The 24,505-nt window shown below is 37.2% G+C and overlaps 2 protein-coding genes and 1 long non-coding RNA gene across 5 annotated transcripts in view; 1 reads left to right on the top strand and 2 right to left on the bottom strand.

The window, feature by feature from the left end:
* Positions 1–4,235: 4,235 nt before the first annotated feature.
* rad21l1 (RAD21 cohesin complex component like 1) lies at positions 4,236–22,555 on the bottom strand. 3 transcript variants are annotated; one of them, XM_016235258.1, is made up of 14 exons: positions 22,499–22,555; positions 21,811–21,971; positions 21,569–21,698; positions 20,583–20,682; positions 20,378–20,481; positions 20,195–20,290; positions 19,324–19,428; positions 18,599–18,721; positions 15,937–16,166; positions 15,721–15,817; positions 10,250–10,398; positions 9,965–10,069; positions 8,767–8,841; positions 4,236–4,956 (listed from the first exon to the last, which is right to left on the bottom strand). In XM_016235258.1, the coding sequence occupies exons 2-14, from the start codon at positions 21,952–21,954 to the stop codon at positions 4,768–4,770; spliced, it is 1,647 nt and encodes a 548-aa protein (XP_016090744.1). In that variant the 5' UTR covers positions 21,955–21,971; positions 22,499–22,555; the 3' UTR covers positions 4,236–4,767. The 3 variants fall into 3 exon arrangements, with proteins under 3 accessions (XP_016090744.1, XP_016090745.1, XP_016090743.1); XM_016235259.1 differs by lacking the exon at positions 22,499–22,555 and adding an exon at positions 22,192–22,300; XM_016235257.1 differs by lacking the exon at positions 22,499–22,555 and adding an exon at positions 22,075–22,185.
* On the top strand, positions 11,307–15,248 carry LOC107553141 (uncharacterized). The gene is made up of 3 exons (XR_001604935.1): positions 11,307–11,316; positions 14,013–14,018; positions 15,145–15,248. It is a non-coding gene; the product is annotated as an uncharacterized lncRNA (long non-coding RNA).
* Positions 22,556–24,449: 1,894 nt separating the features above from the next.
* Positions 24,450–24,505, bottom strand: part of LOC107553111 (double-strand-break repair protein rad21-like protein 1) — a 1,559-nt gene continuing 1,503 nt past the window's right edge. Inside the window, exon 4 of the mRNA XM_016235233.1 lies at positions 24,450–24,470. Within this exon, the coding sequence (XP_016090719.1) occupies positions 24,450–24,470 (21 nt within the window). The remainder of the gene's footprint in view (positions 24,471–24,505) is intronic.

The following is a 24,505-nucleotide window of genomic DNA, read 5'->3' as shown; positions in this document are numbered from 1 at the left end:
AAAAAATAACATGCATTTTGTATGATCTCTCTTATTTTGTTAAAATGATTCACATTTTCACAGATTCTGCAAGGGGTTCCCAAACTTCGGCATGCCACTGTAATTCTCAAAATTGGTAATTTAGAAATATGTGATCTTTACTAAGTGAAGTTGAGAAAACTTGAAATACACACACACACACACACACGTGTATTGGTGGTTTAAAGGGACTCTTCATAGGCGTAATGGTTTTTATACTGTACAAACTGTATTTTCTATCAACCCTACACCTAAACTAGGGTGACCATACGTGCCATTTTCCCAGGATGCGTCCTGGCCAGGATTTCTATATTGCCTAAAATATCTAGGTTTTGGCTTTGTTTGCGTGTTATTTTGATGTCATACACACCGATCGGTCTGCACACGCAAACAAAGCCAAAACATAGATATATTAGGCAATATAGAAATCCTGGCCAGGACGCATCCTGGGAAAATGGCACGTATGGTCACCCTAGTTTAGGTGTAGGGTTGATAGAAAATACAGTTTGTACAGTATAAAAACCATTACGCCTATGAAGAGTCCCTTTAAACCACCAATACACGTGTGTGTGTGTGTGTGTGTATTTCAAGTTTTCTCAACTTCACTTAGTAAAGATCACATATTTCTAAATTACCAATTTTGAGAATTACAGTGGCATGCCGAAGTTTGGGAACCCCTTGCAGAATCTGTGAAAATGTGAATCATTTTAACAAAATAAGAGAGATCATACAAAATGCATGTTATTTTTTATTTAGTATTGTCCTGAGTATATTTTACATAAAAGATGTTTACTTATAGTCCACAAGACAAAAAATAAAATAAAATTAAAATAACCCCCAACAAATGTTTGGGAACCCTTGGTTCTTAATACTGTGTGTGGTTACCTGGATGATCTACGAATGTTTTTTTTGTTTTGTGATGGTTGTTCATGAGTCCCTTGTTTGTTCTGAACAGTTAAACTGAGTACTGTTCAGAAAAATCCTCCATGTCCTGCAGATTCTTCCGTTTTCCAGCATCTTTTGCATATTTGAACCCTTTCCAGCAGTGACTGTATGATTTTGAGATTCATCTTTTCACACTGAGGACAATTGAGGGACTCATACACAACTATTAAAAAAGGTTCAAACATTCACTGATGCTCCAGAAGGAAACACCATGCATTAAGAGCCCTTGAACACTTTTGAACTGGATGAAGATGTCCAAATTGTTCTTATTTTGTTGAAATATCTTCTTTTTTTTTCATTTAGTACTGCCCTTCGGAAGCAACAGAAGGTACTTGCATGTTTCCCGGAAGACAAATTAAGTACAATTTACCTTGATATTCAAATTCAAAAAGTTTTTTATTATAGGCATGCTTTTAAGCAACTAGTTAATGAGAATTGGTCCCTAAACTAAAGTGTTACATGGTGGACGTGTTATGTTTTACACTATTAAATAAGTTGGTAACCAACTTATTTCATAGCATAAAACATAACGTGTCCTCCCTGTTGCGTCAGTTTATACTGGACATGAAAATATTAAACAAATCAACCCATATAGTATGATACAGGAGAACGGAGTTAAGACTCAAGGAGAGAAAGACACAATTTTATTCAAAGGCCAAAGTGAGACGGAGAAAAAAAATGCAATTTGGTGCATTTGCTTATATTTATATAGCTAAAAAAGTAAGATTAAATTCTGATAGCTTGTAATGTAAATCATTATTCATAACAGTGTTACAGACTATTAAAATACACATACAGTCAGGTCTGGAAGTATTCGGACACTGACTGAGTTTGTGCTTTTGCCTTTATACACCACTACAATGGATTTGAAATAAAACAATCAAGATGTGATTGAAGTAGCTTTATTTTAAGAGGTTACACAACAATATGACATTTACAATTTAGGAGTTACAGCCATCTTAAGCAAAGTACCAACATTTTCAGAGGCTCAATAGTATTTGGACAAAGTGACATAATTATAAATATAAGCACAATTTTAATACTTGGATGAAAATCCTTTGCAGTCAATGACTGCCTGTAGTCTGGAGCCCATGTACATCACCAAATTCTGAGTTTCCTCCCTGGAGATGCTTTGCCAGGTCTACACTGCAGCCACCTTGAGTTGCTGCTTGTTTGTGGGTCTTTCTGCCTTCAGTCGTGTCTTCAGTAACTGAAAAGCATGCTTTATTGGATTGAGATCAGGTGACTGTCTTGGCCACTGAAGAATATTCCATTTCTTTGCCTTCAAAAAGTCTTGAGTTGCTTTCGCAGTATGTTTAGGGTCATTATCCATCTGCACTGTGAATCTGCGTTCTATTAGTTTTGTAGCATTTGGTTGAATGCGAGCAGAGAGCATAGCCTTAAAGACCTCAGAATTCATCCTGCTACTTCTGTCAGCAGTTACATCATTAGACATTTAGTCATTTAGCAGACGCTTTTATCCAAAGCGACTTACAATTGGGGAATACATAAAGCGATTCTTCTTAAAGAGGCAAACAGACACAGGAAGTACTTGAAATACCAAGTTTTAGGCATTGTTCAAATAAGTACAAGCTAGAAAGGGAAGGAATAAATAAAGAGAAAGAACAAGTTTTTTTTTTTTTTTTTTTTTAAGATGAAGTCAAGTAGCGTTTAAAGAGATGAGTTTTCAGATTGTCAGAGATTCAGCATTCCGGATAGGGGTGGGAAGATCATTCCACCAGCCAGGAACAGTGAACGAGAATGTTCTGGAAAGGGATTTTGAGCCTCTCTGTGATGGTGCCACGAGGCGTCGCTCACTAGAGGATCTCAGACTTCTGGAGGGGATGTAGATTCATAGTAGTGAGTGGAAGTAGGTGGGTGCTGAGCCTGTTCTGTATGCAAGCATCAATGTCTTGAACTTGATGCGAGCCGCAACCGGTAGCCAGTGCAAGGAGATAAAGAGAGGTGTAACATGGGCTCTTTTGGGCTTGTTGAAGACCAGACATCATTCATACATAAACACCAGTGAGCCCGTTCCATTGCTATACGTACATGCCCCTGCCATAACACTGTCACCATGATTGACACTTAATGTGGTGTGCTTTGGATCGTGAGCTGTTCCTGTCTTTCGCCATACTTTTTTCTTCCCATCAGTTTGGTACAAGTTAATCTTGGTTTCGTCAGTCCAAAGAAGGTATCTAAGGCATCTTGTTGTGAACCCTCTGTATTTACATTCATGGAGGCGTCTCTTGATTGTAGATTTTGACAATGATGTGCCCACCTCCTCCAGAGTATTCTTGATTTCTGTTGATGTTATGAAGGGGGTTTTCTTCACCAAGGAAAGGATTCTGCGATCATCCACTTTAGTTGTCTTCCAGGCCTTTTGATGTTGTTGAGCTCACCACTCCTTGCTTTCTTCTTAAGAATGTAGCCAACCGTTGATGTTATCTCACTTACAGATTTATGTTGTTTTTTTTCAACTTAATGATGGCCTCCTTCACGTTCATTGAGAACTTCTTGAACTTTATATTGGTAGCACCATCAAACAACTTCCAAATGCCAATTTGATACCTCATATCAACTCCAGATCTTTTATCTGCTTAATTTGTCTTGAAGTAACGAGGGAATGGACAGCACCTGGTCAATTAACCTCTTCTTGTTCAACTGTCCAAATAGTATTGAGCCCCTGAAAATGTAAGATGGCTGTAACATTTTTGTGGAACTTCTTAAAGTAAAGCTAAAAGTCTGCACTTCGATCACATCTTGTTTTATTTCAAATCCATTGTCGTGGTGTATAAAGGCAAAAGCACAAAAACTCAGTCAGTGTCCGAATACTTCCAGACCTGACTGTAAATATCAGATGTCATTCTATATCTCCCAATAATATGTCTAAGCAAATCATATTTAAACACTTAGTTTTATGATCAAAGCTCTGTATTTTTCATTGTGCAAGCAAAACGTATTATGTTAGATATTCATATTTTAACAAGACCATGAAAAAAAAAATTATGGACAATCAAGTCAATCTAAACTGCTTCAGTCCAGTAAATGTCCATCTTGAAATACTACTAACAATATGAAAGTTATTCTTATGCTAATTTTGTCAGAGCTCAATATAGCACCAGGCCCTATTCACACATTTACAAGAGCACCCAGGACATCCTGCTACACTTTTCCTTTAGAGTTTGTGAAAGTATGTTTGGAACAAAATAAATGATTTTTTTTTTAAGTTTTGCAATATTTATTTATTTGATTTGTACATTTAATGGTCTCAAGAATTGGGTAAAAAGATCATACAGATCATAATGATCAACACAGAGCAGAACTGTTTTTGGAACATAACAATTATTACATTAAACTGTAGGACAAAAAGACAAATACCAATTCAGGCTCGAGTTTCAATCCATGCCAACTCACTTTTCAAGTAATGAACAAGGATTTAAGTTAATTTAGTTCATGAAATTGGTTAAACTGAAACAATCATATTAATGACAGTTTTATATGTAGACCATCCATTGTGTTGTGAGCTGCTCTATGGTACTTTTCACCTACAGCCCAGCTCATACAGATCTGAGTACTACATATATATTAGTTTTTTTTAGAAACAGCATAACACTATACAGACACATTTCATAGCTTAGACACATTTTTAGCAGGTCTCCATAGGAATTTATAACACATTGTCTAAATTTTTACAGAAATCCATAAAGTTTGCTTCCAACCAAGAACATGTATGAAACAGCAAAGCCCTTTAATGAGCTCTAACATCTCTAAAGGTTTTCCCTCCGTCGCTTCATGGCTGTTCTAGAGCGAAGAAAAGAGAGGCCCAGGTGTGGCGATGATATCACTGTAAGGGGCGCTCTGGTGCAGATTGAGGATTTGTTGTTTCCTCAACACCAGCAGGCAGAAAAATATGGCTGCCACGTATGAACGACTGCTGCTCTCACATAAAGCGTGAAGACTGAACACGGCATTGGGGGAAGAGTCTTGTTTCTGAAAAGAAACATGACGTTAGGGCAAGTTAAATCCAAAATAAAAATAAAATAAATAAAAAACACCAAAAGGTATCTTGACTCTTTTTATACTGAAATGTAAACGTTGTTATTCAAAACACTTTGTGATATCCAAGTTTAAAAATTGAGAAATAATGATTGAATAAAAAAAAAAAACTAACACTAGCTTTTCTAATCTTTTTGTATTCTATCTACTTGTTTTCATTTTATTTATAATACAATTAACAAAAGCAAAAAAAGGCGACACTAGCTTACTCTATTCTATGTTTTCTTTTATTTATTATATTATTTAAAAAAAAAACCTTGCTACGTGTACTGCGTTATGCTAACTGAGACTTGTTATAGCACTTGCATATCATTGCTCTTTTATTGATTTTGATTGCTTCCTTTGTCCTCATTTGTAAGTCGCTTTGGAATAAAGCATCTGCTAAATGACTAAATGTAAATGTAATGTAAATCAATAACATTATTTGACTGTGTTTTTGAACCACCCACTTTAATCTTGTATGGCTGACGTGAAACGTGACCAATCACAGTTTGCTTTGGTTTAGACAACAAAACATAAAAGATATCAATCAGAAAATAAAGCAAAATATACAATTCTGTTTATAGACATCTACGATATGTATCCTAAAAACTCAAAGATTATTAACACTACCCTGTCAAACTTCTGCAAATCCAGTGATTAGCTCTTCCACAGCAGTTCAGTTGTTACTGTATCGACCCCGTATCTTGTAAATATGACTGTCCTGGCAGACTGGTGCACCCCAACACCCACAAGTTACATGAAGTCAACTGGAACTGACTAGAACTAGCACTTTCAGACAGCCATGTTTGTGTATACAGTAAATACACAACAACCGTCATGTCTCCAAGATCTCAAAGTCATACAAACTACACAGATTATATTTCATATAAATCCTAGACAGAACCATTGATCTATATAATATCGAATATAAATGTTTCTATATGATATCCATCAGCGTATAGAACATATTTCATATAATCACATATCCAACCTGATCTCATGACGAAAACGTACCTGTGGGAACTTTTTTTCAAGACGCAAAATACGTAGTGCCATGTTAGGGATGCTCATTTTAACCGGTTAACCGCTAACCAACCGTAAGAATTTTGATCGATAAGTACAATTAGTTAAACGGTAAAAAAGTTATTTATTTTTTCAGTAATTTATCAGAATATTTTAAAAGGTTTGCTGCATGGTTAAAATATGCTATGCGTATAAAAAAATAAATTTTAGAGAGGGGGAAAAAAAAAGTTGCATATAAGTAGCATTTTATTATTTAATTCAGAAATAGGCCTAATGCGGACACAAAATGTTTACAAACACTATAATAAACACTGTAAACATAGCTAGGCTATTTTAGTTCCCCTCACTCCACAACAAATCCTTTCAATTTAACAGTATTTAGAAAATAACAAGAATTAAAAATATAGGACGCTATAGCTATATAGGCTAAACCAGAGGTCCCCAACCACGGGGTCGCGACCAACTACTGGGCCGTGGAAGAATTGCTACCGGGTCACAAGAACGTTCTGGGAAAAATGTCTATAGATATGACACTCTGTTATTTATTTATGTTAATGATTGTTCTAATTACTCTGTATTTTCTTTGTATGCGATTAATATGGAGTAGCAATTTGACAATTTCATGTTAAATAAGTAACTGAAAGATTGTTCTGATCTGCCACATATTAGGAGTTAAACGGATCGCAGTTGATCCATAATACGTACGGATGAGACCCTACCGTTCGGCACGCATGTGATTCGCAGATTAATTTGCCAATTTACACGTACAAGCAATTTTAAACCACAAGAAGAAAAAACGAAAGAGAGCTCAATTCGTTACTCACGCGCTGCTCTCGTACACAATCAAAGCTGCACAAGAGATGTGTTTCAGACAGTGCGGAAATACCGAGTTGCGTATACACACACATAAAATTATGTCAAAAACACTTCACGGCATTGTCATTCTCTGTGCTTTACATATTTTTTTTCTTGCTTATCCGAAAGAATAGTCCGATCTGTTACTCAAAAAAAATGTGAGAATATTTTACAAACGTAACCAGTCCTTGGTGTAAAAAAGGTTGGAGACTCCTGGGCTAAACGACAAGCCAAAACGAATTCATTTGAGCTAAAACGAAACTGAAACCAAACGTTGGGTCTCTCATTCGACACAAAATCAAATGTTTCTGTATTCGTGATGTATTTGAATGCCAAAATATTATTTATAATGTACTTCACTTGCGTTTCACGTAAAACAAAAAGTTTTGCATAACATCACGGCGGTACGGTGATAACACTTAACGGCACAGATTTGACTACATATTTAAACTGAGCAGTGTGTTTTTCCCATATGTTTGACTGACTGTATTTTATTATGATAATGAACATTGAATTGTCAAGGTAGCAATGCTTAACTGTGTGCACGCATGTGGCGCCGGCGCAATCACTTAAATTTTTTCCTTCGAACAGTGGAAGCAACTACTCCTTTTAGTTCTAAAGATAATCAGAATTGTAAAAGGTTTGCTTTTATTTGTGTACATTCACAATAAAAACAAATCTTTGTGCTTTTGTAAAATAGGCCTAAAGAAAAATAGGATGCCGCTTTCTACCGTCTTGGTTTCCTTTCGCGCAGCACAAAAATGAACTGAAACTCTGCATACTAGGCTACTTGTTGCACAGTTTTTTCTTTCGTTTTCTTAATTTATTATTTAAGTAAAATTATATTTCTCGTATAGGCCTATTTATTCTTATATAATAGCCTAGCTTTATTATGTTTTTCTCCGCTGGCAGAAGCACTGCAGGTGCATGATGTGATATGATATGACCATGTTAATCCTCATGTTCTGTTGTTTGCTGCTTTTTGCGCATGTAAATGAATCCCCGGAAAACAAATGTTAGTATTTTTAACGGGTCACAGACATTTATCCTTTCTAATTTAATTCAATTCTAATTTAAAATAATCTTGTTGGTTAATAATCGGTTAACGAGCGTCGGTTGTCAGTTAGGAGAAATAACCGAAATGAACATCCCTATGCCATGTACATTTCGTGACATATTCAATGTAAAATGTCTACTGAGTGGCGTTAAAAGTGTTCGTTTTTTCCAGATGAACAGAATAGGAATAGATGAATGTACACATGGTACGTTTTATGTGACGTTGGTTTTGTGTCACCACAGTTCTGACATCACAAGCATGCCGTTTTAGCTTGTTTTTCGGTCTCTCATCTTTCAGCTGTTTCACCTGTTTCATCATTTCATGTTTTTCACGGCATTCGTACCCAAGGACTCTGTATCTTAAGTCCAGTTCCGTGCTGTCTGAGCTACCCAGCAAGCTTGTTACGTCCAGAAAGCGAAACATATGGAGCTGTAATCATAACGATGTACAAAAACGATTACAAGTGCTTGCTTTTTTACTGCCTCTAGTGTTCATTTCTGCTGGAAACTGCAGTGATATGTACTTATTGGTATGTTATTTCTCATCTTGCGAAAAAATTCCCATGCACAGGTACGTTTTCGTCATGAGATCAGGTAGCACATATCACAGTGCTTTAATACGGCCTGCTATTGCCACTGTGAGCAGAGCATGTTAAATGAACGAGACTGAGTTTATGCCCTTAAGCCTGCAGCTCTCATCACCACCCATATATTTAATTTCCCACTCTCTTATTTCTTCACACCTAGTCCTCATCTACAACTGCTCCACACGCCAGGCCTGATCAGCATCAACTCTGTCTGTGGATTTGGTGTTTGATTATTTCTTACTTTGAGGGCCTGGAGGAGGTCGTGTGCCCGACTGGTCATTCTCTTATCCTCTACATCCTGGCTGTTCAGAGCAGACTGCAGACAAAGGGAAGAGGTCATATTTTACACACACATCAGTTTTTTCTGCTCAACAAGGCAGCATTTACTTGATCAAAAATACAGTAATATTGTGAAATATTATTGCAATTTAAAATAACTGTTTTCTATGTGAATATACAGTATGTTAAAATGTAGTTTATTGGTGTGATGTAACGTTTAATTTTCAGCATCATTACTCCATCTTCAGTGTCACATGATCTTCAGAAATCATTCTAATATGCTGATTTGCTGCTCAAGAAACATTTCTTTATTATTGTCAGTGATGAAAACAGTTGTGCTGCTTTATATTTTTGTGGAAACCGCAATATATTTTCAGTATTCTTTGATGAACAAAATTCAAAAGAACTAATTTATTTGAAACAAATCTTTTGTTTGTAAATATTTTTAAAGCTTTTCTGACTGTCACTTTTGATAAATTTACTGCTGAATAAAAGTAGTAACTTTTAAAAAAAATCTTACTGACCTCAAACATTTAAACAGTAGTGTAAGAACATGTTTGACATAGGATTTCAATGATTATAAAATTACAGTAAATTTAACAAATAGTTCAGATCAAAAAGATTGAGTCCCCCTTATCTGTTGCAATAATCTGACTGGCATTCATGCACACACTCAATGGAATATTTGAATTCACTTTCTCAGTTTTTCTTTATTCAGTTTTTCATAGAAAAGTTTGTAAAAGCCACAAGTTACTTATTTCCTTATAAAGTGTATGGATTTTAGAAGTGTGAATAAAGAGTCATATAATATTTAAACATTACTCTGAAAATTAAACTCCAATAATATTGCTGGCGATGTAATATTTGGCAATGACCATTTATGGAATGCAAGATTGCAGCAAAAAAAATTGTGACCATGTTAACATTTTTGTTTTCAGGTAATGTTGTTAATAAACTTCTTAAAAGGAGTTATTGGAATATTCATTGTTATTCGAGTTTAAATTGAGTTCAACAAATATAACAAATTGGATTGATTACTACCTCACTGACAATGTCATTGCACAGTGCAAAGATGTCACTAGTCGACATAAAATTTTCATTAAGTCGACATTGTTTATTTAATAATCAGTATTTATGTGTGGTAAAGTGTTTAGCACTACCTGTGTGTGAGTCAATGGGGTTTCCCTCATATCTCCAGATGGGTTAAGATGCAAGGAGATCTCAGAGGGAGGCTCTGAATATGACACCTCCAATCTTCTCTCCTCCTTTGAACGAGAGAGGGTGAGATGGGGGTGAAATGATAATTACGAATGATAATCAGAATGTTATTATGAGTAATTACATTCTGATGAAATATTACAAATCTAGACCAGTAAATCCCTCACAATAAGACCAGTAACATGTATAGCTAGTACACAGGGCTGAAGTGCTTATGCAGTTCTTACACTGGTGGTGTTCCAGGGAGATGGAGGTTCTGGATGAGTGACAGAAGCTTCTACAGTAGTGTCTCCACCTGCTGCTTGATCTGGACCAACAGAGTCTTGCAGCAACCTCCAGTCACCCAGAACCGGCTGAGCGGAGATTTCCCAGACCTCTACAGGTTCACACAGACACATACACACACACATTTTGCAGAAAGGACAGACTGAAATTTAAGTCTTTATTCACAGAAAATGTTGCTCTCCTAGTGTGTTCAAAACACACAAAAAAAATATTTGAGAGCTCTGAAAGGGAAGTGAAAAAAAATATTCAGTGAAATGTGCTATCATTTGACTTCAGAAGGCTTAAAATATTAAATTGCTATATTCAAATCAATTTCACTGCATCGAGAAAAAAAAACACCAGATACATTCTGCTACTATGACACAGTAATGGCAGATGTTTACTCACTTTCATGTTGATTTCAAACCTGTTCAAACCTTTTTTTTTCTGCAGAACACTAAAAAGTTATTTTTGAGAAATGTCTGCGTCTGTGGAAGAATTGTTGCTAGGACAGCGCAATGACTGCGGCTTAAATATGCTCATAATGATGATTGACAAGACTGAATGATTAGGCTCCTCCCGAACCTACGTTTGGAACTTAATTTCATGTTCCTCAAAAGAAAGAAAGTTGTACAGGTTTGGAATGACTTGAGTGGGAGTAAATAATCTCAGAGGCCCTGTTTACACCTGTTTTTAAAGGGGTCATGAACTGAGAAACCAAAATTTCCTTGATCTTTTGACATAAAAGAGGGCATTGTACTATAAAAACATCCTTTAAGTTTCAGCCACCTCCACAGAAGAAGATCAGCACCCACCGATTCGCACATGTAGTGGAGAGAGGCGAACAAGCAGGTTTATGCAGAAACCAAACGATAAAGATGGCTCTGAAGACAACAAGATGCTGTGCAGTGCCAAGTTGTGGAAAAAAAGTGTTTGTGTTGCCTTCCTTCTGATCCCAACGTTAGGAACGAGTGAATGAACTTTATTTTTAATGAAGATCCAGACTGCGTCATTAAGAACTTGGTCTTTTGTTCACTTCTTTTTTTTTTTTTTACCACGGATTCATTTAAAAACAAGGCGCGATTCGATGCGGGATTTTCAGAAAGACTGAAACTAAAAGACGATGCTGTGTCGGCTATATTGGATCCGACAGCCATGTTGCAACACACAAGTGTGAGTAATTATTTTTATTACGTGGCCACTATTATTGTGTATTATCGTTTTATATGTATGGAGTATTTATGTGATTTTAACCTAAATCACAGCAGTGTCTATCTATGTGTATGTCAAACATACACAAGCCAATCATGGCAGTGGGCGTTTACTTTTGAGTCTACTATCCTCCACGCCTATTTAAACAGAGCGTTCAGATGAGGGGGTCAAAAACAGGACAGAAAATAGCCTTTTACTTCTAAATTATTATGTTTTGATGTAAAAATCTTGATAACATTATAAGTCGACCTTAGAGAACAGTACAAAATAAAAAACAGTGGCAGTTCATGACCCCTTTAAGATGTGTTTTCGTCAATCCAATCACAAGTAGAAGACGTCAAATACAGGTGTAAAAGGGGTCTAAAAGGTTTTAAGCTTGTCCACTTTCGACCACTTCAAAAGGTAGTCGAAAGTGCATTCAACTGGATTGTTTTTGAAGCGTAGATTCTCATGTGGTCAAATGCATACAATCAGCCAATTCAGAAAAGATTAATTACTGAGATTTCAGCAACTCGAGAGTCTAGACCAGGGATGGGCAACTGGAGAGGTCGCTATTTTCCAGCCACTCCCCGTATTAATTTCAGCGTAGTAGGACGTGCACTCTAATGTAAACATTCACTAACATTAGCAAATAATAAATTAAACACTGACCAGGGAAACTGTCACGAATTCAGTCCATGGGCTTCTGTTTATTCACCACCAGAGGTCACCCTTTCCATTACATTGACTCTCGCACAACACAAACTGTTGCATAGCACCCTGGATTACATATCCCATCCTTCTTTGCACGATTTGTACACTGCCCTGATTGCACACAGCTGTTTCTAATCACCTCACTCACTATATAACACCCACTCTAACCACCTTTCTCTGCTGAGTATTGTTTAGCCTGTACCCCTTTCCGAGTCTCCGTGTTTTCCTTGTTTTGCCTTGCCTTGCCTGTTTCTGCGGTATCTGATCTTTGCCTGTTTTCCTGGATTTTTCCCTCTCGTCTCGCCCCTGTGATTCTGTCTGCCAATCGGTGACCTACGCTAGCCCTAGGACTATTCTTGTGTTTTGCCCGCCATATACCTGTTTGCCATTGTTTGACCCTGCCTGTTTACCACGTCTCTCTAATAAAAGCTTGCAGATGGATCCACACGTCTCACGTCTCGTCAGCCCCGTTACAGAATACTCAGCCCTACAAGGACCCAGCAGCTTTTCTGAGGAACATTGGCCAGGTATGGACACCGCAAGGATTTTGTTAGCCCTTAAACAGGGTCCACGATCACTGGAGAACTATAAGAGTAAGAACTATAAGAGAAAACTGAGAGTTTTTAGCCATTGCTCACTATTCTGAGTTACCAGACTGTTTATTAATAGAGTTTTTCTGCGATGGCATAAATCAACCTCTGAGGGCTAAGCTTAGACGCGAGGGTCCACGTTCATCACTCGCTCAGTTCATGGATTATGCTTTGTTGACTGTCGGATCTGTATTTACTGTGGGTGTCGCGGAGGATCCTGAGTCTGGTCAAGTCACAGCTGATACTCATGAGTCTGGTCAAGTCACAGCTGATCTTCATGAGTCAAGTCAAGTCACAACTGATCTTCAGGAGTCAAGTCAGGTCACAGTTGATCTTCAGGAGTCAAGTCAGGTCACAGTTGATCTTCAGGAGTCAAGTCAGGTCACAGTTGATCATCATGAGTCAAGTCACAGCTGATCTTCTTGAGTCAAGGGAAGTCACAGCTGATCTTCTTGAGTCAAGGGAAGTCACAACTGATCTTCATGAGTCAAGTCAAGTCACCGCTGATCTTCATGAGTCTGCAGAGTCGGTGGCTGAGGCTACAGTATCTCCTGAGGTGGTGGTGCTCGCTGCTGTGTTCCTCGAAGCGATGGTGCCCGCTGCAGTTTCTCCAGAGGTGGCGGCGCATGCTGCAGAACCTTCCGAAGCGGCGGTGCTCGCTTCAGCCGCTGATCTTCATGAGTCAAGTCGAATCACAGCTGATCTTCATGAGTCAAGTCGAGTCACAGCTGATCGTCATGAGTCCAGTCAAGTCTCAGCTGAGCTGCCAGAGCCTCATTACGTCACAGCTGATCTTCTAGTCTCGCCATGTCTCAGCTGTCCGTCCAGAGTCTCGTCACGTCTCAACTGTTCGTCCAGAGTCACGTCACGCCTCAGTTATTCATCCAGAATCACATTGCATCACAGCTGATCATCCAGAGTCATGTCACATCCTGTCTGTCACACCCAGATTCTCAATGTCAGTCCTTCGGTATCCCAGTCTGGTATCCAGTGTGAGGGATGCACCGCTGGTGTCTGCACGCACTGCTGGTATCCCCAAACCCACTCACTCTAACCCTTCTGTTCATGAACTAATTCCCCTGTCTGAAGTTCCAGCCAAGGAGGCCGTCAATGAACTCTCTGTCTGTTCTGTTCCGGCTAAGGAGGCAGTCTATGAACTCTCTGCTCATCCTGTTCTGGCCCAGGAGGCCGTCAATGAACTCTCTGTCTGTTCTGTTCCGGCCAAGGAAAGGAGGTCGTCTGGGAACTCTTTGTCTGTCCTGTTACGGCTATAGAGGCCGTTTACGAACTCCCTGCTTGTCCTATCATGGCTATGGAGGCCGTCGGGGAATCCTCATCCTGTCCTGTCACGGTTATGGAGGCCGTTTGTGAACTATTGTCTTGTCCCGACCCAGCCAGGGAGGCTGCCTGCCCCGCTGTGGTGGTCTACTGTCGGTTACACTTTACTTGAAGTGGTGTGCATAAGACTGACATGACACCTTCATAATCATGACATGACACCTACATAATAATGACGTCATGAATATGAAGGTTTTGTATGCATGTTTATGACAACGGTCATTAAGTGTCATTCGCTCAGTTATGTAATTTTTAATGCAAAGATGACATTGTTTGAGATGTCTTTGTTATGGGCTATGGTTAGGGGTAAGAGTAGGGGTAGGGTTAGGTCAAATAATGTCCTATTTGCATTAAAAATGACATAACTGAGCGAATGACACTTAATGACAGTTGTCATAAACATGCATCAAACCTCCTTCATATTCATGACATGTGTCATGTCATGAGTATTTTTCAGTCAAGATGGTAAACAGATTATCGTTTTACCAAGTTAAAGGGGATACCCATATGTTTGGGTTGTTTGGAAATCTGTATATTATTTAAATCGCCATCACACCACTGCTCACAAACAACGGGGTCGCCAGAGTTGCCTCAAATTTCAAAGGCCATGAAAACTCTTAAATGGTACAAAAAAAATCTTAATTATAAGAGGTCTTAAATTTGGGGACGGAAAGACAAAAATTGCTATATAGATTAATATGACGTTGATTGAACTTCAAAGGGTTTCACTGAATAAACTTGAGCGCTGCGTGCTTTGTGTACTGTTGTTGGAAACCACTATATTTCTGCCGTTCCGAAAGTGCTGGCAGAGAACAAATTTGCATTTTCAATAAGCCCTTCTGCTGTTTTTGCTACATATTTTTAAATGTGAACCGGTGGACCGACATGAAGCTAATGCATTATCAATTGATTAATTGATACTTTTGACTCATTCCTTTTATTAAAAATTGTTTAAAGGCTGAAATGTAAAGTGCAGGTCTCAAAAAAGGTCTTAAATTTGATTTTAAAAATCCTGCAGATACAAGGTTATATTATGGTACCATTTGGAATAACAATTTTTTTGAATAAGCCCTTTTTAATTGTCCTCTTAGGTTGTTTTGAGAAAGTTCTGAAGGCCACTTATAAAAAATAGGACCTCTGTACATTTGTTTGTTGCAAATTTACAGACAATGCAAATGAGATGTTTACATTGGTGGCTTCTTGGTGTAATATTGCTGTCAACTGACAACAAAGTTTCCCTTCTGAATTAGCTTAACTGCACAAGTTTTATAGTTAATAAAATCTTTAAAAATAAATTACATTAATTATACTTTAATTTCATTCAATAAAAAGGAAATTGAGTAATACGGTGTAAAAGGTGTGTGGACGTGGATTAGTAATCTGGCCCTTTGGTATAAAGCAGAAAAAATGCTGGCCCTCGTCACTATCAAAGTTGCCCATCCCTGGTCTAGACAAAATCTGAATATGGAAGACGCATTTAAAATGCATGCTAGGACCAGGTATGAATGCGTCTCAGCTGATCACTTATCGCATCACAGAAAATGCATCTTCATACCATAACCATCAACTCTGCTTCTGTCTGATGCAATGTGATTCGTTACCCTCTCTAGGTTGCTCTCTCATCTCCTCTGGGTCAGTCTGCTGTCTCGCTCCTCCCTCCAAGCCTGGTCTCCTAGGTGATGTGCCACAAGGGAACAGCTAGAGGAATAGAGGGAAAGGAATATTTCCCATGATGCACTGCATAATGCTACACTGACAGTATAATGATAGCTGTGCACTTCAGCTCTGATGCTATTTCAGCAGAGGGTGTGCAATACCTGCTTTAAGTCAGGGTGTAAGAGTGGAAGGCAAAAACTGGAGAAGAGCTGCTTCACTCCTCCATTCTCCCTCCACTCCATGAGCTGCCGAGTGGGCGGGGCTATCTCCAATGGGGTTACAAGGTCGGAGCAGTCAGCCAGGTGATTCCTGATGTCATCGTCTGTTAGTTCCTTTGACCGGTCAATCACCAGCTTCCGTTTCCTCGTGCCTCTTTTCCTTGTTGAAGAAGCTGAGCACATGTTTGAACTTTCCATTAGTCTGATACGCCAAATGTGAGTAAAAATCAGCATTGGTGAGTATACAGTATGAACCAGTGATAATTGCCAGTCGGCCGTAACTTTTTATATTAATTATAACAATGTCTAAGAACACAATATGGTTCAGTGTGATTATGAAGTCACAAAAACTGTTTTCAGTGTGTTGGGGTTAGTAAATGCTGCTCCACACAAACTCCACTTCTGAAAGTGCTTCTAAGGCACTAAGAATCTGTTGTCAATCGAAGAGAAGCATTTCTAAAGAGAAGTTTCCCTGCTGTTTTCAGCCAAAATAAATCTCTATGGTTTAACATTTGAAGGCAAAGAAAAAAACAACAATACGAATGATTATTTTTATGGAAATTAAAATTATTAATATGCAGGGATGCAAACTCATCAAACAATATTTTTATTTTTATCTTATTATTTTTAACTTTATAGTTGTGCAATAAAATTCACTTTTTATTGATGACGATGACTTGAAAAAATGTGCCAAAAATCCTTGTGGAAAACAAAGGCGTTAGAGATGACAATCACATGAAATTACCATTATATCCAGTAGATGGCGGCAGAGGATCACTCATTAGCTCAGTTGATTTAATTAAAAAACTAAATTATTAAAAACATTTCCTTAAAAAGGACACATCAAAAATAGTGTTTTAAGTTATATTTTTAACTGTAGAAGCTGTTAAATATATTCAGCCAACACAGACTTTTTGCTATTGTAGTTTTGTCACTGAATTTTCTCTGCATCACTTGAAGCACAAGTCTGTTTTTGACATCGGTTTGTCAGATAGTTCTTTCCGCCCAGTGCTACAGTTATCACTGTCAATCATAGCAATGGCTGACGGAACAATTTAGCGGATTTATGCGCGTAATTTTTTACACTCGCATTTGTCACTCCTGAAACAGCAAAGGTGGATGTTTGATCCTCTTAGACAAACAAAACTTTTCTTCAAATTGTCAATGGATTATGTAGAGAAACCGAGCAAAGGGCTCCTCTTATAGCGCAACTGACTGAGCTTACTCACATGAAAACTCCTGATATAATCAATGACTAACTACAGAATTAATCTCTTATACACACCGCGTGTGTGCTTTTTCTCTCTTTCTCTTGTTATGTTAGGTAGATCTGCAAGCGTGTAGAACTCTTACATGGATTTTGTCATTCGAAACCAGAGCGTGCATGCAAAAACACACAGGACTGTTTAAAAGCAGTTGACTACAAGCGGGTACAGAACAGAATTGGTATTAATGGTACTGTAAAAAGACCCCCCCTCCTCACCAAAAACACTTTCTCATCAAATCTACACAAATCTCGAAGGTGACCTATTTTGATCTCAAAAAGATGAGTTTTTTTACCGAAAGGTGAGAAGTTTGCATCTATGAATATGAAATACTTTAATAATAATAATTGCAGTTAGATATGTTTCCCCAATTTGTTCTGAACTTTTTAATTAAATGATGCACATACAGTTTCATTGCTGGTCAAGATGTAATTTTCTAAAATTTCTCAAGTCACCAGCCATTGGCAGGTGTGGCAAAATGTTAGTTTTAGGCCCTGGTCTGATAATTTGTGACCATGTCTAGATTCAGAATGGAATAGTAGAATACTGCTTTCTGAGCAGCATGTACTATATAATGCAAATTAAAACTCAGTGAATTACATGTTTAATTCAGTGAGTGGTGTCCAGTTGCCATCTCAAAATATAAAAAAGCAAATGTTGTATTTGTGATCCAATATTATGCAAAAATGTCTTAATATTTGTCAGCTAAAAAAAGTCAAGAAAAACTATGGTTGATATTACTTTGTTAGACACTGTATATGCTGTAATATTCTTCAATAAATATGCTCTGGTTGCACATTACACCTTTTGTCAAATCTAGTAGGAAATTATGGTATTCCTAAACACAGACTATCTACATAGTGTGCACTGTGTACATACTGCAGCAGCTAATTCATTACCATGATTAGCCCTAGAAAATGTACGTGGATATTTTTATTCCTGATTGTCAACAGCACCCTCAAGTGGCTTCATGAGAGCAGTTAAACCTCAACATTCACCCAAAGATGACATTTCTGTCACCATTTACTCACCCTCATGTTGCTCCAAATCTGTACAACTTTCTTTCTTCTGCAGAACATAAAATAAGATATTCTGAAGAATGTTGATAACCAACAGTTCAGTTACCTTTGACAATGTATGGACAAAAACACATTTCTCAAACTATATTCTTTTATGTTTGTCAGAAGTAAGACTCATGAAGGTTTGGAATGATTTGAGGGTGAGTAAATGATGAGTCTGTTTAACAGTTCAACATTGAACAATGTACAACAATGTACAACAATTTGAGGCAAAGCTCAAAACTGCTGCTCATATAATTCTCCAGAGCAGCTAAAACTCACATGTGACAACAACTGGTGCAAGAGCGAAACCTTCCTCTGCATTTACTAAGAAAGTGGTCTCGGTTGGGGCTGGACTGCTCCTACCCTTTAAACAGGAAAGTTCTGGTTTCAAAGACTCCGGCTCTTTGAGAAAATGACACAGTGGTAAATGTTAACATTGCAAGCAAAGGCCATTTCTTAATTACAGATTAAAAAAAGTGTTAATATTAAAATTTTTACTGTACACCCATATAACCAATTAGAAATTAACCATTTATCATTTTACAAACTAAAGGTCATATAGTAAACATGTAAAGCCCATACTACATGTCCTAAGTGGTTTATTAGAATACATATCTAAACGCATTTTTATGTTGTATTAAAGCTTATGCATGTAAGCTTTTAACCTTGAAATATCATATCACTAGCCTTTTCAAAAACTTGGGTCTTTTCAAAGACTACATCTGCATGACAGAAAAAAAAAACTTTTAGGTATGCAAATTAAAAATTTTTACAATCTCTTTATAAGACCTTACAAGCCATAAAGTGTTTTTGATAACAAAACAAATTATTGTGCACATTTTTGCCTTTTCCTTCTCACTATTATTGATTGTGTGTAATTTCATGTGACCAAAGCTTTTAACAATGAAATATGCAGATGAATAAACCATTAACAACAACATAGTTGCTTGTTCATGTTTCAAAGGGTAAAATATATTGTAATGCAAATATATATAAAAATATACCTTGTGCATTGACAGCAGTTGGAGGAGGAGTAGCTGGTAATTCATTAGGAGTTTCATCAAAGATATCAGGCACCACAGCATCATCAGTCGTATTGGCTATAAAATCTTGACAGACCACAAATAAAGAGAAATAAACAAATATTGGACTCAGAGAAGTGGGAGAGTGATACGGTTCCACACTTTTAGTGATTTAAAAAAGACAAAAATTAGGCAAATGTGTTTGTACAAATTTAGATACAACGATTTTGTACAAATGCACATAAAGCAAGAGGCTTCATATTCACTTATACTACATTATACTATCATACCCCACTTTAATGTGCACACTGAGCCATAGGGGAAGTGTTTGATAAACACTTTTATGGCAAAAAAGAAATTATACACCTTTATAGAAATTATTCACCTTCAACATTAAACCAGATTTGATTTTGAAATAAGGGCATTTTAATGTATCCAACTTCTTATTTAAACATTTCATTATTTGCTATTATTGACTATAACTGTAAAGGTATAGTTCACCCCAAAATGAAAATTGTGCCACTCCCTTTAACTCTTTGTAATCAGCAAGACCTATAACACTATCTTTAAACAATGAATAAATATTTATTTGACATTTGGTTAACATTTATCAATATTTTAATCTTTATATATAATGTATTTTATTGAGCAATGCTAATTATAATGAAGTATTTTTGCATTACTTAAAAAATTATTGTTTTATTTGAATATCATGCATTAGAAAATACATAATGTCAGCATTTATTTCAATTTGACTTTAAACATACACATAAATATGACTAATTTCATTAGCATGTGCGAATTTTCAGTGTAAAAGCACTCATAAATGAACTCATAAATGTTTATACTGTACCAATGAGGTCGACAGCCATTTCTTCATCACCAAAGCAATCGCCATGGACACTGAAACTCTGATCAAACAGTCCTTGATAAGACTGGATTTCCTCACCTTTGAACGGGAAATACAACCACAGACATCTACAGTTTTACAAAGTCTATGTAAAAACTTGGTTTATTGATCATTCAGAGGTGTTACCTATTCTCTCCATGGTGAGAAAGTGGTTCTCAAAGTTCTCTTTGAGGGTAATATCTTCAGTGCGGCACTGGTTCAAAGAGAAGTGATCGACCACATCAATGGTGCTGGGTGAGACATGACATGCCAAATAAGTCATAAAAACACTTGGCATACATCAGCAAAAAAATCTATATGAAGAGCTGTGAGTTGTTAATAAACATGATACTTGAGATCAGGCAGCTGGGAATCAAAGTCAGTGAAGTCCTCTGGGAGAGTGATATTTTTTAAGGTGGCCTCCATCGCATCCTCAGGCAGATCTGTCTGTCCTGTGAATAAAAATTAAATATTGTTGAGTTCTCATGCAGGGTTCCCTCATTCTGTTGTGACTGACGGATTTAAAGGGGTCATATGATGCGATTTTTTCCTTTCTCTTTGGAGTGTTACAAGCTCTTGGTGCATAAAGAACATCTGTAAAGTTGCAAAGACTAAAGTCTCAAATCCAAAGAGATATTCTTTATAAAAGTTCAGAGTCAGCCACGCCTACCTAAAACAGCTCGTTCTAACACGCCCCACATATCTACGTCACTATGTGGGAAGATTTGCATAATGCCGCCCAAATGTTCACGCAAAGAAAGAAGGCGTAACTTTTATTCTCGCTGTAGTATTGTTGCCGCCGCTGCCATGTCGTAAAGATGCTGTGTGCTTCGTTGTGAAAGCGAAACTACTTTGTTTGGTCTTCCAAAAGAGGACGATATCTGCTTCGTCATGCCTGGAGCTGATCCGTGCAGGTTGCTGAGGGAATACAACAACTTCACGCTGTGGATCGACGGATCGGCTTTCACCGTGGAGGAAGCGGAGTCCAGCCCGGGGTCGTCCCATGTGGTTGCCGCAGGCATCACAATATGGTGAGGGGCGTAACATTTCCGTCACACGCTTGAGGTATTCAGCCAATCACAACGCACTGGATAGCTGGCCAATCAGAGCAGAGCTTTTCAGACCGATGAGCTTTGTAGAAATCGACGCGTTTCAGAAAGGCGGGCCATAGAGGAGAAACAATAATGTACAGTATGTGGAAAATAATGTGTTTTTTGAACCTTAAACCGCATAAACACATTTCATTACACCAAATACATGACATAATGTTCTTTTTAGCAGCATCATATGACCCCTTTAACACCAGAGACGGCATGTATTGTACGAGGCTGCATTCACCTGGCCTGAAAGCCACTTTAATTTTGACCAATGCATCACTGCAGTCTGTGAGAAGGTATCTGGTCTTCCTGGAGTATATCCGGACAACTCCTAAAAGAAGGTGCCCTGAAGTTCGCAGACCAACTTTCATCTGGTAATGAACCATGGAGATAAATCAGATAAACGAGTCTCTAAAGTGAGCACTAACCTCATTAAATTACTTGGTTTCGTGTTCATATATGGATTAACCAGGTGCACCTTACCTGGGGCGACAGGATCTCCTTTATGGTGGTCTCTAGGTCGCATTCAAACACGTGTGCTTTGGTTACTTTCTTCTCCCAGTGGGCTGCCAGCCATATCTTGGCTAATGTGCTTCGTTTGGAGGTGAAGATTTGGGCATAAAACATCGTGATGTGTGGCGTGTCTGAGAAAACATAACGATCATGGGAGACTGCGAAGCTAGTGAAACTTAATGAACGTTTATTAACGCCACCGTACACTTAAATAGGCTACAGTCGTTCATTTACCCAGTGACATAAGACTTGGCTTTTTGTTGCGTTCAGGCTGTCATTCCAAATGCCTCCTTATACATCGTTTGTTTATTATGGCTCTGGCTCAAAACACAGTTAACTTACGCTACCGACCCAGACAGCCTCAGTAGGCACCGTTTGAACGATGCTCCAAAGTGCTGTCTAGATGGACACCAAACGTGTTGTGTGCTCGGAGTGCCTCAGGACACCTAAGAATGTTGTCTAGCTAGGGAGCTTGCTAGTTTTTGAGACGTCGTCTTGTGTAACGCTATAGCCAAATAAATACGCCAGCTGTCAAGTTTTTTTTCGCGTTCATCAGTTTCACAATTTAAGTGTCCTGGAAATGAGCTCTATTTGTTTATAAATAAATGATTAATTAATTAAGTCTAGACATCTCTTATTTTTCTAATGTAGGCCATACCTGTCGCCGCTCAGCGTGCATCAACACTGAAACAATTTCCCGCCCACTTCGCGTGCGCTTTAGTGCGGTGTTCACTATAAAAATATTCTTTATTTTATTTTTTATTTTATTTTATTTTTTTTAACGTGAGTATGAATTACGTCAAATTACGTGTTATTATAGTTTTCTTCTCGCCCCTTACCTGTGTGATTTGAATATTAGCATAAGCTTGTTGTTGTTGTTGTTGTTGTTCTAATTCAAATGCTTTGAATAACAACACAGAAAGGCATTCATAACTGAGAAATTTACACAGGCATATCAAGACTGGGATTATGCTTAATTTTCATATCACAGTCTATACATACCACATAATACATTTACGATATAACATAAAATCAAATAAAATAAATATGTTGGCGGAAAAAAACATACAAAGAAAGAAAAAGTAGGGGAGCAGGAGGCTTTTATATTATAAAACCAAAATCCTCTGACCTCTTATCCTCTTTAAAAATCACTAATCGTGGATGGATTTAGAAAAATTGACATTTATGAATGTAACATTTCAGCAAAAGCAAAAAAATAATTTATTGTAGGCTATAAGATATCTTTTTATCCAATTAACAAACCAAACCTAGCAATTTCCCCTGAGAGGACCCGTCTCGCAGGTATAGGCTAGTTTGTTGCACATTTTGTTGCTCTCTCTAATTTGCACATTTATATATTTGAGTCCCTTCTTCTTCTTCTTGAATACATTCTTACAAATGATTTTGCAGGGTATATTCATCATTTTAAAGTGCACCTCTTTACATTTAGGGTTGAAATGTAAGAAAATTGGTCCTAATTTCAGACACTATTTTTTTTTCATAATGACAAAATATATACAATCACTTTATGGGTCCTGGGGCCTGTTCCATAAAACAAGTTTACCAAATAAGCCAGGTTTATTTCAGTTAGTCTGACTTATTGTTAGTTGATTTGGTTCAAAATAAGTCAGACTAACTGAAACAAGCCTGGCTTATTTGGTAAACTTGCTTTATGGAACAGGCCCCAGGAAAACAATGCTGTAATAAACAGTTCCTCCCTTTTGTTTTTGAGAGCATTTTTTTTTAATAAACAAAGTTAACCTTCTCTATCATAAGTTCATGTATTTAGAGAATTATCGTTGAATAATTAACTTCTTCCTGTGCGGTGTTCACTATAAAAATATTCTTTATTTTATTTTTTATTTTATTTTATTTTTTTTAACGTGAGTATGAATTACGTCAAATTACGTGTTATTATAGTTTTCTTCTCGCCCCTTACCTGTGTGATTTGAATATTAGCATAAGCTTGTTGTTGTTTTAATTCAAATGCTTTGAATAACAACACAGAAAGGCATTCATAACTGAGAAATTTACACAGGCATATCAAGACTGGGATTATGCTTAATTTTCATATCACAGTCTATACATACCACATAATACATTTACGATATAACATAAAATCAAATAAAATAAATATGTTGGCGGAAAAAAACATACAAAGAAAGAAAAAGTAGGGGAGCAGGAGGCTTTTATATTATAAAACCAAAATCCTCTGACCTCTTATCCTCTTTAAAAATCACTAATCGTGGATGGATTTAGAAAAATTGACATTTATGAATGTAACATTTCAGCAAAAGCAAAAAAATAATTTATTGTAGGCTATAAGATATCTTTTTATCCAATTAACAAACCAAACCTAGCAATTTCCCCTGAGAGGACCCGTCTCGCAGGTATAGGCTAGTTTGTTGCACATTTTGTTGCTCTCTCTAATTTGCACATTTATATATTTGAGTCCCTTCTTCTTCTTCTTGAATACATTCTTACAAATGATTTTGCAGGGTATATTCATCATTTTAAAGTGCACCTCTTTACATTTAGGGTTGAAATGTAAGAAAATTGGTCCTAATTTCAGACACTATTTTTTTTTCATAATGACAAAATATATACAATCACTTTATGGGTCCTGGGGCCTGTTCCATAAAACAAGTTTACCAAATAAGCCAGG

Source organism: Sinocyclocheilus grahami, unplaced genomic scaffold (genome assembly GCF_001515645.1).
Source record: "Sinocyclocheilus grahami isolate Dianchi unplaced genomic scaffold, SAMN03320097.WGS_v1.1 scaffold465.1, whole genome shotgun sequence".
Taxonomy (NCBI): Eukaryota; Metazoa; Chordata; class Actinopteri; order Cypriniformes; family Cyprinidae; genus Sinocyclocheilus; species Sinocyclocheilus grahami.
This window is presented reverse-complemented; position numbering and strand designations above follow the sequence as displayed.

Excerpts from the sequence above, each read along its gene's own strand:
- rad21l1 (XM_016235257.1), bottom strand. Across the intron at positions 18,722-19,323 it reads AACTGCTGTCAATGCACAAG|AGCCGGAGTCTTTGAAACCA; the intron begins GTATATTTTTAT and ends ATTTTCTCAAAG. Across the intron at positions 4,957-8,766 it reads ACCTCCTCCAGGCCCTCAAA|AAACAAGACTCTTCCCCCAA; the intron begins GTAAGAAATAAT and ends GTTTCTTTTCAG.